Here is a 16,385-nt window from a genome sequence, read left to right as displayed (position 1 = left end):
ACGTACGCTGACAAACACACACACACAAAACGGTGTTTTAGTGGAATATATTTGCGTGTCCTCGTTCAAACTCGGCAGGAGATGAAGACGAAGGGAGATGTGAGTTGGTAAGGTGCGTGGTCTCAACAGGAAATAGACATTGGGAGTGGAGATAATTGGCTAATAATCAGACTGAGCCTTTCATGTGTGTGTTTATAAGTATATATGGATAAGGGTATATATGTATGAGGTCTTATCAGGAACAGTGGGAGGGTTAAATTATGCTTTTTGAAGAACATGAAAGACTTCCTGTACACACTGCAGCAATCTGTAATCTTCCACTATGAATACAACTTTTTACCCAGAAAAACCTACTTTTGTGCTGTTCTTCCTCCCACTCATGGATTCTCTTCCCCCCCCCCCTCCCCCGTCATGCTGATGCTGTACATTACACTTCAAAGTCAAACTTTTTTTTCCAACTGAATGGCTTCTCGTTGTTCTTTGAAACATTTGAAATAATGAAAAAATAAAAGTCAGTGGCATATATATCTTTTCCATATTTTTTCCCACGCTTCCTTCTGTTGTTAAATGAGGTAAAGTCCCATGAGGCATTTTCAGGAGATGAGAGTGGAAGTCGTGACGGTGTAGTCGGCAAGTCACACACACACACACACACACACACACACACACACACACACACACACACACACACACACACACACACACACACACACATACACACACACACACACACACACACACACACACATACAGGAGAATTGAGTAAATGCCACAAAAGGATACAGGGGTCAACTTCATTTCATCTTTCACTTTTTCTCCTCTCTCTCTGTCTCTCTCAATTGTTACCGTGGTATTACCTCAGACTTGTTTTGCAGCCTCCTATCCAGGAACCTCTGGTTTCATTATTTAGAGCACAGGCATAAATTAAAAAATGTCCAGGAGTCCAGGAGTGTTGCAGTATGTACTTCTTCAAAAATACTAATCAAATATGTATGTTTACATCTTCATCAATGCATATTTCAGTACATTATATACAGACCCTCAGCATCTCAAGAAATGATTGGCATCTAACCTTAAAATACATCTAACAGCTCATTTTAGAAGACAACCAATACTGTTGCCTTACAGGAAGATTTTTTTGAGAATATACTTATTACCTTTCTTTCCGAGAATGAGATCAGAAATTTGAAACCACCTGTAACCACATTACAGGCTGTAATTACCGGACAAAGCTTATTAGCATCTTAGAGAGTCACTTTTTTTTTAATCTGGAGTCTTGTTTCTGCTCACTGAAAGTGCAATATTTACTCCTCTGCTTTGGACCAGGCACTTGTTGACTTTGTCTGTCTGCTGTTTGCTGCTGGGCAGGTAGCAACAGTCACAGAACACATCAAACGCTGCAGGAATATTGTTATTGGAAACGATGAGACCGAAAAAAAACAGTAAAGTTGTGTGACATAAAACCAACATAATGAACAAAAAAAAAACACAAAATGTTCTGTAAAATATTCAGTGCTGCTTTAAATGTAGAGCTGGGGTCAGGACATTGTGAGCCTGGCTTAGCAATAGACATGTGTGAAACAGTTAGCGTGGATCTGTTCAAAGTTAAAAAGACACACAAACAATCCCTACAAAACCCCAATCCACCAAGCATCCCTTTGCTCCATCTTTGGGAGTGGCGCTGTTGCCAGATAAGGAAGTGGTCCTTGCTATATAGACAAGTGTAACCCTCGGTTACTAAGAGACTGATACGAATATAAATAATTATTAGTTTTATTAATAATTCATTAATAATTAAATAACTCATTAGTAACTTAAATATTCACAATAGATAAAAGAAGATATTGGGATTTAGAACAAGATTCATGATAGCACTCAAACTAGTGTGATTAGTTCAATCAATCTGTAAATGCAGATTAAAAACAAGCCAATCCAAGTTTAGCCCCGCCCCCGGGTCTGCGTGTAGCGGGAAGTGACAGTGCACTTCTTTCTTTTGGACAAGAGACTTAGCAGAGGTAGCTGCTTGTAAATTATTTGGGAAAAATAATTGATGTGATTTCCTTTGCCACAAGTTTACAAGAGCATTGTCACTTAAAAGACACCCTTGGTGAGTTTAGTCAGAAAATTAGATTTAAATGTTTGTTTTAATGAAAATGTATGCTATATTAGCCGCGGCTAACCGTTGCTAACGTGTTAGCATAGTTTTGTGTGTGGATTTCACTTTGTTTTGCCGCCTGTTGGGGCATATTAAAGTGGCGCTGACCACAGCTAAGTTTGTTGTTTTATTTATTGTTTAATAAATATAAAAGTAAAGCTAACCGTAGCTGTGTGAAATAAGATGAAGAGATGTATTAATTGACATTTAATTGCATTTATGTGTGGATTGATGCGACTCTTGGCTTTGTTGTCAAGGTTGGGTCTTTTTGTGAGTCTTGAAAGATTCTGGATTGTCTGCAATGCAGCTGCTCATCCTTGCTGTGATGCTGGTCTGGCCAGCCACCCATTGAGTGACCAGAAGAGAGAGCGCGAGAGAAAGAGAGACTTTTACATTACACCTGTCTACGACAGTGGTAGGACAGTTGATTTTGTGTTTTTTTTCACAAACTGAGTGGGCTTCTGGAGAACACCAAAGACTTTACAGATTTTACTGAATGTTCTATTTGATTGTATGTATAGATAGTGTGCAAACACGTGACAAAACTGTGTGACGTATGCGTGCAACGCCATGTTAGATGAGAACAACTCCGACTTCTTCAAAGTATTTTGACTCTGGAGTCCTCTGCAAAGGCAAGATTCAGAGGAAAAAGTCCAAATTTGCGGCCTTGACCTGTACACGCTAAAGCCGTCAGATTATATTGAGGATTTAGATTCATTACCACCGATTAAATATCCTGATATTGTGAACTACCTTGTGCTACAAATGTCGTGGGCAACCAACGCACAAATGAAGGCATACAAGAGCTTAGATGCTTATAATTTCTTTGTTTCTGGCTGGGTTGGTAGTCTTCTTACCAAACCAGTGAAAGATGACAGGGTGCTCGTCCATGCCCGTGTAGATCACTCTCAAAGAGCTCGAGATACACCGCTCAAGCCGTGGTTTGTGAGTGAGGTGAGGTTTTACAGTGTTCGGGTATATCATAAGCACAAATGTTTAACGTAAACATTGAAAACATAGCTTTAGCATGAGCTCTTACCAGATATAAAGTGGACGCCACACACACGGGTGAATTGCGCTTTTTCTTCTGTTAAATCCTTACGAGTTATGTTGCTAAACCACAGCTTACGTTCGGTAGACAGTAATTCATCCCTCTTTTGTGGATCGTTGTTTTTGATGATTTTAGGAAATCTAAAGAACCGTTTCTCTGGGTCACGAGTAGCGTTACGACCACAATTATACACTGCGCACAAGGTTGGCATTTTCTTTCAATCTTAGACGTTTAAATACAAAGAAAATTACTAAGCGTTGCAGCAACTCACACGTGAAGGGGCGCAGTCTTGGTTGTGTAATCCAACCAACATGGCTGATTTACGGGTTGGGACGTAAGCGTGACGTCACATGCACACGATCTATAGAAACATAGAACCAAGTTTTATCAAGTTCACCACCAATTTCAGATAAAAAGGATAAAAACTTAATTTATTAGACAGGTTTGTCTTAGAGTAACACCAGGCGTACACCAACTGTGCAATATGTACATATACTGTACATATTATAATATTTATTAATAAATGTTGTTTTTATCTATTTATAAATAACTATTATATACCAATATTCCCTGTTAGTAGTAATCACACAGAGTAATAAATAATAATAAAGACATTTCTTTCTAATATTTTTGTGTTTTTTTGTGTACAATAAATAATGTTTTATTTTGAAAAAACAAACCAAGGGAAGTGACACAACTAATGAAAGAGGCGCACATTTCCTTTATGATGCGGCGCGCCACCAGGACGCTGAGCTGGTCCAGGGTCAGTCTGTAACAAAAGAAGTAGGTGGGCACTTTCTTATCAAGTTGACACTCATTGGCTCATGAAGGTTATAAAAAACCCATCGAAGCTCCAATTGGCTCAAATGAAGTGTCAATCTAATGCTGAGCCGCGCTAAAACCAGGACGTGTCTGAACCGTGATGAGCGCACGGGATATTAAGTTATGACTGTTTATGATCACACAATGTGAAAATTGATCAGCTGATTTCACAGATTGCAACACCTGTTCACGGACTTCAGATCTTCTCATGCACTGGCCCATAGTTAAAATGTCTCCACTGATTTGTTGATATAATTCTGTTTTCAGTACTCTGTACTAATGTTACACAAGACTTTGAGCAGCTGAGCACAGTCTTCAAATAAATGACAGCGCATTTAATAACCAAAGTGAAGCAGTTGGATGAGTAAAAAAAAAAAAATCATGTTTCATGGGATACTGTTTCTTTTAAATATGGCTGCCAGTTGCAGATGGGCAGACGGTGTGTGTGTGTGGACACTCACTACCTCAACACACAAACAGTACAATCTGTCTCACTCAAGAGTCTGCTTCTGAGTCTGACTCACACACACACTAGTTCAGCAGAGGGACAATCTTGTTAGCACATTTTCTCACAAAATCAAAATTGTGGGCTTCTTGCCAGAACTCAGCATGTAGTAGTATGTAGATGCTGTGTTTTTCAATATATGAAAAAGTATCAAAAACACTCATAAATGAAGTGTTCATCGGCAGCAAAGTGTTTTAACTCCAATTATTTCAGCACATTTTCATACATTTAAATGCTGTTTTTCCTGTTAAGTTACTAAATCTCTGTTCAGCTTTAGGCATGCATGCTTTGATGTTCTGTATGAGCACAATGGATTTTTCTATACTTTATCATCCCCATGGAACCACTGTTGTTGACGTTTGAGGTCCGCTTATTAGAGGCAGAAATAAAGTCAAAATGACAAACAGCGTCACGCTTAGATCAATATATGATTTATAAGCAGCCAGAGTTATGCAGAGCCAAGTAAAGTCGAGAATGTGTTGCTATAGGAATTTGTTAATATTTGATGATGTTAAAAGCTTTGGTGAAGTGGTGGCTGTTAGAGTCAGCATTGTGGTGAGTGCTGATTTAAGCATTTTACAGCTTTTGACACAAGCTGAGAACACACAAATAATGTATATTGTAACTTATGTAAACACAATGCTAACTGCAGTGACTGCTGGAGAAGTGCTTTCTTAATCCTCCAAGATTTTAGTTTGTGAATTCCTTGCTATCACACTACAGTATACTTATGTGGAGACAACCCAAAGTGTGATGAGATCTTAAAGAGGTCTTCCTGCCTCCGAAACCTTTGAAAACACAATCAAAAAGTGCCATGAGGACAGTCGTACCTGATCCATGTAGCCCAAGGGATGATTAGGCCTGATCCAAAATGTTATGGACCCAAACAGACCTTAAAAAGCCCCACTGGCAGCACCAATAAAGGCAATTTTTTTGTGCACCATTAAGAACACTTTTTTTTAATGGTCTGGTCCCATAGGTTGTGCTTCCCATTCACTTCAATGAAGAACGGAGTGACACGCATTTTGGTTCCTGTCGTGAATTGACCCCTCCTCTTTCTCGTTGTGTTTAATCAATGTCCAATTTGAGTGCAATCTGACTGAACTTTGACATACAATCTCTAATATCCAGATGGTTTGAGAAAGGGGATGGAATTTACCTCAATTATTAAATATTGCTACTTTATTTCCTTGATTCAGATACTTCAGATTCATGATTTGAGTCTGACTTGACTTGGATTCCACACATTCTGACATACTGTTAAAATGAGGTCCAGGATGTATTCATGCGACCTCCAGTCTGAAAAGTGAATGTGGAAGTGCCTGAAACTTGCATTCTACTTCTCTCTTGATTTATTACCTCGGTAAACATTGTAAACATGAGTTAATTATCTCAATCGCTAGTTTCAAGTCTTCTTCAATACACCTTGATGTTGATTTAGTAAATTATGGTCCAATTAAGATTATAATAGTCAATAAAGCAGGGTATGCTTTAGGGCGGGGCTACTTTGTGATTGACAAGCCACGGTGTTGTCCGGTCTGCTTTCAGTGTTTTCGTCTTCCAGCTTTGATTGTTTCACAGTGTTCATGAAAGTTAATTGTAATGTGACACCCTTTTGTGTCAAAGGTTGCAAAATAAACAAGATTGGGAAGTCCAACATGCCAAACTCAAGGCTTCAAAACCATAGTTCACAAACCAATGGGTTACGTCATGGTGACTACGTCAACTTCTCATATACAGTCCATGCTGCATCCTTCTCTGAAGCTTCTTCTGGAATATAGTTTTTAACATGTGAAGAGTTTATTTGAAATGTATTTTCACGTACGTTCAGTAGATGTACGAGGACAAACTTGCACTATTTCTTTTCTGTTGCATCTTTCCCCAGATGTCAGCATACTGAACTGACTGAGTGATACCCTTATCTTTTCTGTCTCCTCACAGAGGGAGAGACTGCGGAACATCGAGAGGATCTGCAACTTGCTGAGGAAGGTGAGCAGATGAGGGGCAAATCACACCTTGTTTGTGTCATTCAGGTTCTGAATGTGTGTGTAATTATTAATGGTGGAAGAATATATACTCCAATGAGAGAGTGCATAAAATGAAGTGGAAGAAACATTGAATCTTTCATTGAAAAATGTAAACCGTTTGCATTTAACACCTTGCCTTCACCTGATATGTGATACTTTGAACATTCTTCACAATTTCCTGACCACTTCTTAGAAATGCAAGGCTTCTGCTTGACAATTTAGTGTTTGATTTGTAAAGTTATGTGAGTATTCAGAGCTGCATATCAGTATTCTACAGGTCTGACTTCAGTAGATCTGTTTTTAATGTCTATCTTCTTGCCTCATGTTGGCATCAAAGCTTCTGTGCTCTACAGAGCCATGCTGTCTGTTTCTCTGTATGTATGTGTGTGTTTGTGTGTGCGCACGGGCGTTTATGTGTGTGCTGAATGTTTGCCTTGAGGATTAGAAGAGGCCTCCTCCCAGCTTCAATGTGACATCTGTTTCTCCCTCCACCTCTTTGAAACTCACACTTTGTCTGCACGTCTCATGCATGTGTGCGTGCAAGTGTGTGTTTGCGTCTGTTTATGCTGGAGGTTCATTGGTTGAACAGCTGATCTTGGTTATCAGTGTTGTCAACTCGAGCCCTTGGGTCCTCCTCTGGCCCCTGGGGACGATATTCTCCCTGCAGTGCTTGTGCAGAAATAAATAAACACATGCATGCACACAAAAACACAGACAAAGTAACATACAGTACAGTACAAGTACAAACACATCCAGATGCACTGTCTTTGCAGCTGTGACCTACTGTGCAGGGATCATGGGAGGTAGCTGCTGATGTGCTACCACAATGTCACCAAGCAGCAGCTTAAATTAGAATACCACCCAATTTATGCTTGCTATATGGCATTCCAATCAGTTTTCTTTATGAAAAAACATTTTCCAAAGCCATAGATGAGAGAGCCTGCACACCTGTGATGAAATCAATATATCATCGGATTGGTCACCCCGGACCCATTTCAGTATCTGGCACAATTTCTGCCAGAGCGATTATGGTGGTCAAGATGGGTCACAATGCCTGATTAATTGCCTGAGCGATCAATGATCTGGCTCTTGGGCGATCAAATGGATTTCTGGCACGTCAGAAATTTAGATTTTGCAGTTAGAACAGTTCCACTGTCTGATTTCCCACATGGTTGGGGTCAATACATCCTGTAGTGAACTTGTATTATTACTGGAGTGGTATTCTACCAGTTGGTGGCTAAAAGTGAAGTCTTGACTGAGACTCAGTCAACTGCACAGACTGCTGTGCTCCGAGTAAATGTTTAAATTATTTAACACGTTTTAAGTTCCTTTTAATGGTTGCAAGGCAACAACAGTAGGAGTACTGAGAATAAAATGACCAAATATGCTTGTTTTTGGCTAATCCATTAAATTCTCTAATCAAGGTACTCAATCACATTGATTCAAAGATCTTATAAATCCTGCTCATTGATTTGCCGCATAGCCCGCAAAGGCTTCATTCAACCACAGATAGCTAACTCAGTAGAAGTGGTATCGCAAAATAGGCTAAACAAATCTCTGAAAAATCATCTCAAAGTATATATATCATATTGTCTAATCCTACTTTATAGCATGAGGTGAGTGACGAAAGCAAAGAGAAGTGGAACGAGAGGACATCCCTGTCAAGTGCCTCCAGAGACAATTTACTTGTTCATACATCTAGTCAAATTCATACATCTCACAGTTTATGAACTTCATGAACACAATTTATGAGCTATATTTCGATTCTGCTACATACTGTGCCTGTCAGTGTGGAAGCCTGAGGCCCTGATGCAGGAGGATCTGCTCCATTGTGAAGGTTTTTTCCTTCTTTCTCCAGCACTCCTCTCTCCTCTGCTAGGTATTCAGACCACTCCAACTGGCACAGTCACAGTACGGTGGTCCTGATTGATTTGATTAAAAGCTTTGGCTGCGTTTCTTTTGTTGGCATACCTATTTTTATAGTTTTCACTAAAGAGGCATATACACATGCAGGAATATGGGCGGGTGCCATTTTTGTTCTCTGTAAAGTGGGTTGTGTTCTGATGGGCTTTGGGTGCCTGCAAAATCATGCAGATGACAACAGCTTGAGGGGATATACTGTTTTCTTTACTCCCAACTGTGTGTCTGTGTCTGTGTGTCTGTGTGTTATTCATTGGATATGCAGTACTGTGGCTTGAAGCAATGAGCTGGAGCGTTGTCACAGCAACTAAACAAACCTGAGTGTACTCATTAGTGCTCTTCCTGCCTTTATTTTTGGACCTGTCTTGCCCATTTTCCTGTCTCCCCTCCTCTATTTCAGCATCTCTTTCCCTCCCTCTCTTTTTCTCTCTCTTCCCCTTCTCTCCATCGAGCCCTCTCTCAACACCTTCCTTAGGTTAGTAATGCATAGTTGACGTAGGATGGGCACAGTATGTTATTATTTAGGTTATTTTTTAGGTGCCATGGGTACGTTTAAAATTTCTGCTCAATTTCTTTAAGCTCAATTTTAGCTGCCTTTCACTTATATCATTGGTTGATATATATATATATATATATATATATATATATATATATATATATATATATATATATATATATATATATATATATATATGACTTTCAAAATAATGTTTCGTATACCTAGAAAATATATATTTTTTGGCAGCCACTGAAGCAGTGAGACTAAAACACAGTTACAGTTTGAGAAGCCAGCATCCAAAAAAATCACAGATGTTGTTTTATCCTGTTTCAAACAAATCCTTTACTATACTATATACTATATACTATATACTATACGCCATAATACACACACTCATTGTGCCATTGGTGTCATTCCAATCACAATCCAACATGTCCATGGCTTGCAAAGAAACTTCCAGGACATTTATTATTGTTCCTTTGAGTTCTTTAGTTGGGGCAAGTTGTTCTTTTGATCATAAAGTCGTACTTAGTTTCATTTAATTGGTCCCTCGTTTAACTTTTAAGAAAAACTCAAACTGTTGTGGCTCATAGTGCTATACACGTCTAAAAATGACGGGGTGCCACAGGGGTCAATTCTGGGTCTACTACTATTTACATTAAATAACATAATTCAATCAATTGAATGGCTATCATTAAGCAGATGACACCCTCTTGCATGTCCCTGGTTCTCGATCGTTTTGATTGTTTTAAATGCAGATTGGACTAGTTGTGATTGACTACTTGGTATTCTCTACAGTACATCTACCCGTTTTTCTGACCGTCCTAAATTCAAGACTTTAAATTACCACCTGCCCAATCTAATGCAATCCAATACAACAGTATTAATAAAGTTGCCAGTGACTTTATTTGGTTGAACTTCCTCATAGACCAGAAGGAATAATAATCTTACGACACACAGATATCTCATATGTTTTAGCGCTTTTAAGATTTTAAAGCGTTACTACCTCATGATTTGTATGGATCTTGTAGGGGTTGTGTTATTAATTGTAAAGTCTTTGGTTGTAATGTATGACACCAAGTGCATCATAGTCCCCCCCCCCCCCCCCTCCACTCACTCTCTCGCTCTGGCACTGTGTGTTTGTCTCTTCACATTGGAATGAGATGAGAGAGGAGTCAGAAATTGAGTGGTGCTGTGCTGAGCTGTGATCTCTGCTTCTGTTAGGAAGTGTGTGTTATATAAACAACAAACAGGATGCTTTATGTTTTTGGAGTATTATCTGGATTGACTGATGCTGGTTACCATGGTAACGCCTAACCATTGACTGCAGTACATTTTGCAGTAATTTATATTGTGTGTACACAAGACTTGCTAACTCTTCTCAGCGGTGCATTACAATGGTGGTCTAAATGGGGATTTACACAACAACCACATAGTCAAAAAAAAAGACATGAGACAAACAAAATTAAAATGCAAAATAAATGTATGTTATTTACAATATGTAATGCAGACAAGTCGGCCTCAGTATTAATACACAAAATACTCAAATAAAACGTATGTGTTATATCAGCCTGACAGAACCCTTTGATTACCAGATGCGACAGCGACACTGCTATTGTTTCCAGCTTGTTGGTGTGTGTGTCATCATGGCGAGTGATTCTCTACATTATAACATACATGAGATAACATGACTTGAATAAGAAAAACGTTGCATGGAAATGCATTGCTTGGGAAACTCACTCTTTAGACGTATGCCTGTATAGTGGCAATGCCATAAAATAATTGCCTGATCAAAACTGAGCATGTCACCTCAGGCTTATGACAGTCCTGCCACTTTGATTTAGATGTGAATATATATATCCATCCATCCATCGTCTACCGCTTATCCGGGGTCGGGTCGCAGCTCCAGTAAGGAACCCCAATCTTCCCTTCTCCGGGCCACATCCTCCGGCTCCAACTTGGGGATCCCGAGGCGTTCTCAGGCCAGTGAGGAGATATAATCTCTCCACTGAGTCCTGGGTCTTCCCCGGGGTCTCCTCCCAGCTGGACGTGCCTTGAACACCTCCCTAGGGAGGCGGCCCAGGTGGCATCCTTACTAGATGCCCGAACCACCTCAACTGGCTCCTTTCAACGCAAAGGAGCAGCGGCTCTACTCCGAGTCTCTCACGGATGGCTGAGCTTCTCACCCTATCTCTAAGGGAGACGCCACCCGCCTGAGAAAACCCATTTCGGCCGCTTGTACCCGTGATCTCGTTCTTTATATATATATATATATATATATATATATGTGTGTGTGTGTGTGTGTGTGTGTTTTTCACAGATACATTAAATCATTTTATATGTGAAATGGCCTTAGTGTCCCTGTTTTAAGATCCCACAAGCTACATGTTCTTATTACCAACTTTTGGATTTAATGCCAGAGGCAACTGACCATCCGAGTCATTCAGTCCGTAGAGTTTAGAGCAATGACTGCACTTTTCACTGCAGAGTGCTGTAAGGTCAAAGTTAAGTCCCCTGGGATCCCGTCTGTCTGCGCACAGCTCCTCAGGCTGCTTCACATAAAAGGCTTGCACTTATGAAGTGAACTAATTAACACAACTGAATTGAAGAAAGTATGACTGTGCTCAAATACGAACTAGTTTAGATGAAGATTTAATTAATTTGAGCTTGATTTGATACAAGCAGAAGCACAATGTGATAACAGTGGGCTTTATTTGATAACGATTTGTAACGTTAATTCAACTTGGATTGCTTTCTATAATTCAGAGGAACCGGTGTGAGCTTTTATGATTCACGATTCATAGTGATCTGGAAAGTGGGGAAAAAGCACGGTGTGGTTAGCACTAACACCTGGCACCTGTGCACTTAATGTATGTAAAAGTTGGTTCACATGGATCACCTATAACTGCATTTGAGCTGACAGCATAATTGAGAAGCAGATTGGTGTCGTATTCAGTCTGTCTGTATCCTGTACCAAACGTGTGTTTTAGCAGGACATGCAGCGACGTTACAACGCGGAGTTTTGACTTCTAGTAACACTGTGGAGTAATCTTTTTGTATCATGTGCACATTTACATTCATAAACTAAGGGTAACAGATGGAGGTTAAATGTGCAGATGCTAATTTATGTCATTGTCGGGCAGATGAATAAGCATCAGTTAGTAATTATTGTTCGGTTCACCTTTTAATAATAATGCTGTCTACGTTGTTAATAGTGTTCCTGAAATATACCTTTACATTTAGCCAAAACCCCATGTAACGCCTTAATACAAATGTATAAATGTGTCTATATACTGTAAGATTTGTAAATGTTAATTTCTTAAGTAAAATCAAATACACTTATTGCAAACTCTCATTAAAGGTAAACTCTAATGTAATTGTTAAGATTTAAGTTTTGTGTCACCATCACCTCTTAATCGAGGACAGAAGTAATAAAGTCTGTGGTATTTAAGGTTGTTCAGAGCCAATATATAATCAGCTTTCTGCAGTTTAAGCTTATTGTTGAGGATAAATTAATTTGACTAAACTTCATAAGTCATGATTTCAGATTTACTTACACAAATTCAATTGAAGAACACGTATATCCACAGTAAGTGTAGCTTAGCTTCGAAACGACTAAATGCGTGAATACCTACAGCATAAAACCCCCAGAAAAAACCTGTGTACATGTGCATCAGATTATAAAAGGAAAATGATGTAACTGCCAGACAGTAAGTAAACCAAAACAACAACAATGGTAACCTTTCTGCTGGAGAGAACAGATTGTAAGTGTGTGATTTCTTCTGTGCAATCCCTCATGCAGGAACAGTGTAAATTCCCTGTCAGTCAGAATAATGAGCTTATACGCAAACCACAGTGCTTCCTTGATCCCACACACTGTTACCAGCAGAGAAGACATAAGAGGTGGAGACAGGGATGGGGAGGAGGTGAGAGATAACAGGAAGAGAGAGAGAGAGAGAGAGGGGGGGGGAGAAGGATAAGAAGGAGAGAAATTAAGAGGAAGAATCAGGAGGAGGAAAGAAAGAGAGGAAGAAGAGAGGGGGGATGGGGAGCTCCTATTTTGACAAGAAAATAGCAACCACTGTTCGGCTCAGCAGGAAATGAATATTAATAGTGTTGCATGACTTATACACTGGAAACAACCTAGATTTCCATGGTTGGAGTCATCAAGAACACACTGTACTGTAGATTGTGTTCCATTCTGCAAGGAATTGTTCAAAGCATGAAGCTGGTATTTCCTTTAGCTGCTGCTTAGAATTGCTTGGAAGCTGGTTTGGGCTAAAAGGATGTTTTGGTGAAATTTAACAAAGATTTTCAGCCCTTAACGTCATTTTGGGTGGGTTTTTTTTACACTGTCAGTTAGTCAGTGATGGTGCTGGACTGCATTACATTCAGCAGTGTTTCTAATATTCTGCCCCCCCTCTTGTGTATGTAAATAGACAACTTTTTAGAAACACCTCTCAGTATGTAGATGTCCAGCACACAACACCACCTTTAACGATGACCTCAACAGCAAACAATGTCAATGTCGCCAAAAACTGATCATTATAAACTTTGTAAAGGTCGATGTTATTGCAGGGCTGCCGTATTGAGTAGCAAGAGATTGTTCAGGTGTTCCTAATAAAGTGACCACGGAGTAAAAGGCTGAGCTACAAAGTAAAATGTTATTGGTACCCTTCATGCTGTTAATGATTGCCAAAAACTGCACATTTTTTATCTTTTCTTTTGCAAAAAATATGTTCAACATAGCACATTACGTTATATGTGTATATTAAATCTAGACAGACACATTTACCAGGATTATATATCGTGCTATACTAGCTTATTGCAGATGTATCAGTATGTGTGAGCAAGGAATTGAAGTACAGAAATGCTGAGCTATGTCTGAGGTCCATTACATAGTTTGTCCACAAGAGAGACTGACAAGTTGAGTTTTACAGTCAACTCTTCAGTTTAGTTTGGATTTTGGTCACAATTATGAAAAAAAAGTTGTTGAATGTATCTTGTTTATCTTATGTGTGTTGAATTATTAAAAACAAAAGTCAAACTCCCAAATATCGATCTCAAATGTCCTGTATTGGTTGAGGTAGTTTATATACATATTGTAATGTGTGACACATAGTTTACTGTAACTGCTCAGTAACTGTGAGTTACCAAACACAAATGAAAGCATGAATCTGACACACCAGGTCTGTGCGATCATGTGACTGACTGATCGAACATACACTTCGTCCTCTTGTCTGCATCGATTCCAGACTGTTCTCATACACTGTTTGTAGCTATACTGTGATACTATGAAAATTAAGCACTGTAATTAGTGTATATCTCACAAAATCAATTATTATGAATTACGCGTAACTGTGATCAAGGAATTATAACAAAGTATGTAGGGAGGAGGTTTGGGGTGGATGAGTGGGTCCTAAAACACTGACCTTTTAACCAGGAGACCACTGTGTCCTGTGTGAAACCAGAATTAATTTATTTGTCACTTATCTTCCGTACTTCCGAACTAATTTTAACCCAAACCACCTTTACATAAATCTAACAAAAGAGTTCTGTTACATAAACCTAACAGAGTTGTCTCCTGTGAAGACAGACTTTTATTTTGAAAAGACTGTTCATGTAACAAGCATTTGTGGACATTTGTGGGAGAAGGCACGGAAAATGAGGAATAATGTTTTGATAAGATATGATACGAACTAAACATTACCTTGTATTTGTTGCTACTTGCATATAAGGGAAAAAATACACTTTTACCTCAAGTGTCTGAAAACCCCATAAATCTTTTAATAAATTATTATAATAATGATTTTTCACAATTTTCACACCAGAAAATTGTGAAAATCAATAGTTAGGGGAATAGCTGTGATGCTATGCATTTAAGAGATGCTAATAGATTGAGGATGCAAGTGTGAATATATATTGTATTCATGTAAAAAAAAAAATCCCAAAAAGCCAACACCAGATGTGTAACTCTTAATTGTATTGACTGATGAAACAACAATAGTATTACCCCTCAAGTCTTGGTGTGGTTACACTATGTAACCGAGCTGCTGCAGAAGGAAACTGCTCACATGAAAGAAAAGGTATCACACAGCATATCCTGATTTTATATGAGTGTGTTTTCAACAAACAGACAACACATGCACATGAATAAAATATACTAATATATGCAAAGCAGTGGTTTCCTGTTGGTTTCAATAGTAGTTAGCACAGAATGGCCCAAACACTGTACATCCAACTATCTGTCCATCCAGATGCCACTCTCAGCACTTTATTATTCATTTCTCTATATGTACATGTGAAGGGATTTCTTCAGCTATCAAGCTCCTCTTCAGTGGAACCAGCTTCCAGTTTGTGTTCGGGAGGCACCCTCTCCACATTTAAGAGTAGGCTAAAGACTTTCCTTTTTGATAAAGCTTATAGTTAGGGCTGGCTCAGGCTTGCCTTGGATCAGCCCCTAGTTATGCTGCTATAGGCTTAGACTGCCGGGGGACACTTCCCTGCTCTCCTCCTTCTCTTCCTCTCTCCCCTCCCTCTCTATCTGTATGCATTTATGTAAATGTAAGTTACTAACACAGCATCCGAGGCATCATCCCCGGAGTTTCTGTGTCTCTCATGTGACAGGTTGCCACTGATAAAGTTTACGTCAGGATCAGGAATCGTGGCTGCGCCTGCGACACCGGGAAGCCTTATTGACATTTTCCTGGATTCATCCAAACTTTCTCTTTTTTAAACACATAATTTTCTGTCAAATGTTGTATTTGTACTATGTTGTTTATTCTGTACACACAACATCTATTGCACGTCTGTCCGTCCTGGGAGAGGGATCCCTCCTCAGTCTCTCCCTGAGGTTTCTTCCATTTTTCCCCCTTTTAATTGTGGGGTTTCTTTTAGGAAGTTTTTCCTTGTGTGGTGCGAGGGTCTAAGGACAGAGGGTGTCGTATGCTGTAGAGTCTGTAAAGCACACTGAGACAAATGTATAATTTGTGATATTGGGCTATATAAATACATTTGATTTGATTTGACTAGTTGCACAGAATGCAGTATTTCCAACCTGGAGCACTGCAGTATCATGGTGTGAACTCTGAATATAAAGTAAGCTGGTCAGCCTGTCTGATGGAAAGTACCTCACTAGATTCAAGCCTAGGGCAAGATAGCACCCAATGCATTCTGAACACTTCATAAATAATCATGAGGATTGCTTGGTTAACCGCTTAGTTGACATGATGTGGGGAAACTTTGACAGTTCACACACACCATGTTGGGAAAAGGTAAATCAGGGACTTGTTTATAAGAAATTGTTATAAATGAGGATGAATTAAATCCTAACTGGGACAGCTATCACTTCTACAAATTGACAAAAAATGTGGTGCTTCTATAAACCCTGGTGGTGTAGTGATGTG

The 16,385-nt window shown here is 39.2% G+C and overlaps 1 protein-coding gene across 1 annotated transcript in view; it reads left to right on the top strand.

The window, feature by feature from the left end:
* The window catches only part of cnih3 (cornichon family AMPA receptor auxiliary protein 3), a 58,975-nt gene that overhangs the window by 20,749 nt on the left and 21,841 nt on the right, over positions 1-16,385 (top strand). Inside the window, exon 3 of the mRNA XM_029425643.1 lies at positions 6,475-6,522. Coding sequence (XP_029281503.1) covers positions 6,475-6,522 — 48 coding nt within the window. The remainder of the gene's footprint in view (positions 1-6,474; positions 6,523-16,385) is intronic.

The sequence above is a fragment of the Cottoperca gobio genome, chromosome 24 (assembly GCF_900634415.1).
Source record: "Cottoperca gobio chromosome 24, fCotGob3.1, whole genome shotgun sequence".
In the NCBI taxonomy this organism is placed as follows: Eukaryota; Metazoa; Chordata; class Actinopteri; order Perciformes; family Bovichtidae; genus Cottoperca; species Cottoperca gobio.
Note: the sequence above shows the minus strand (reverse complement) of the source record. Positions and strands in the feature narration are given on the sequence as shown.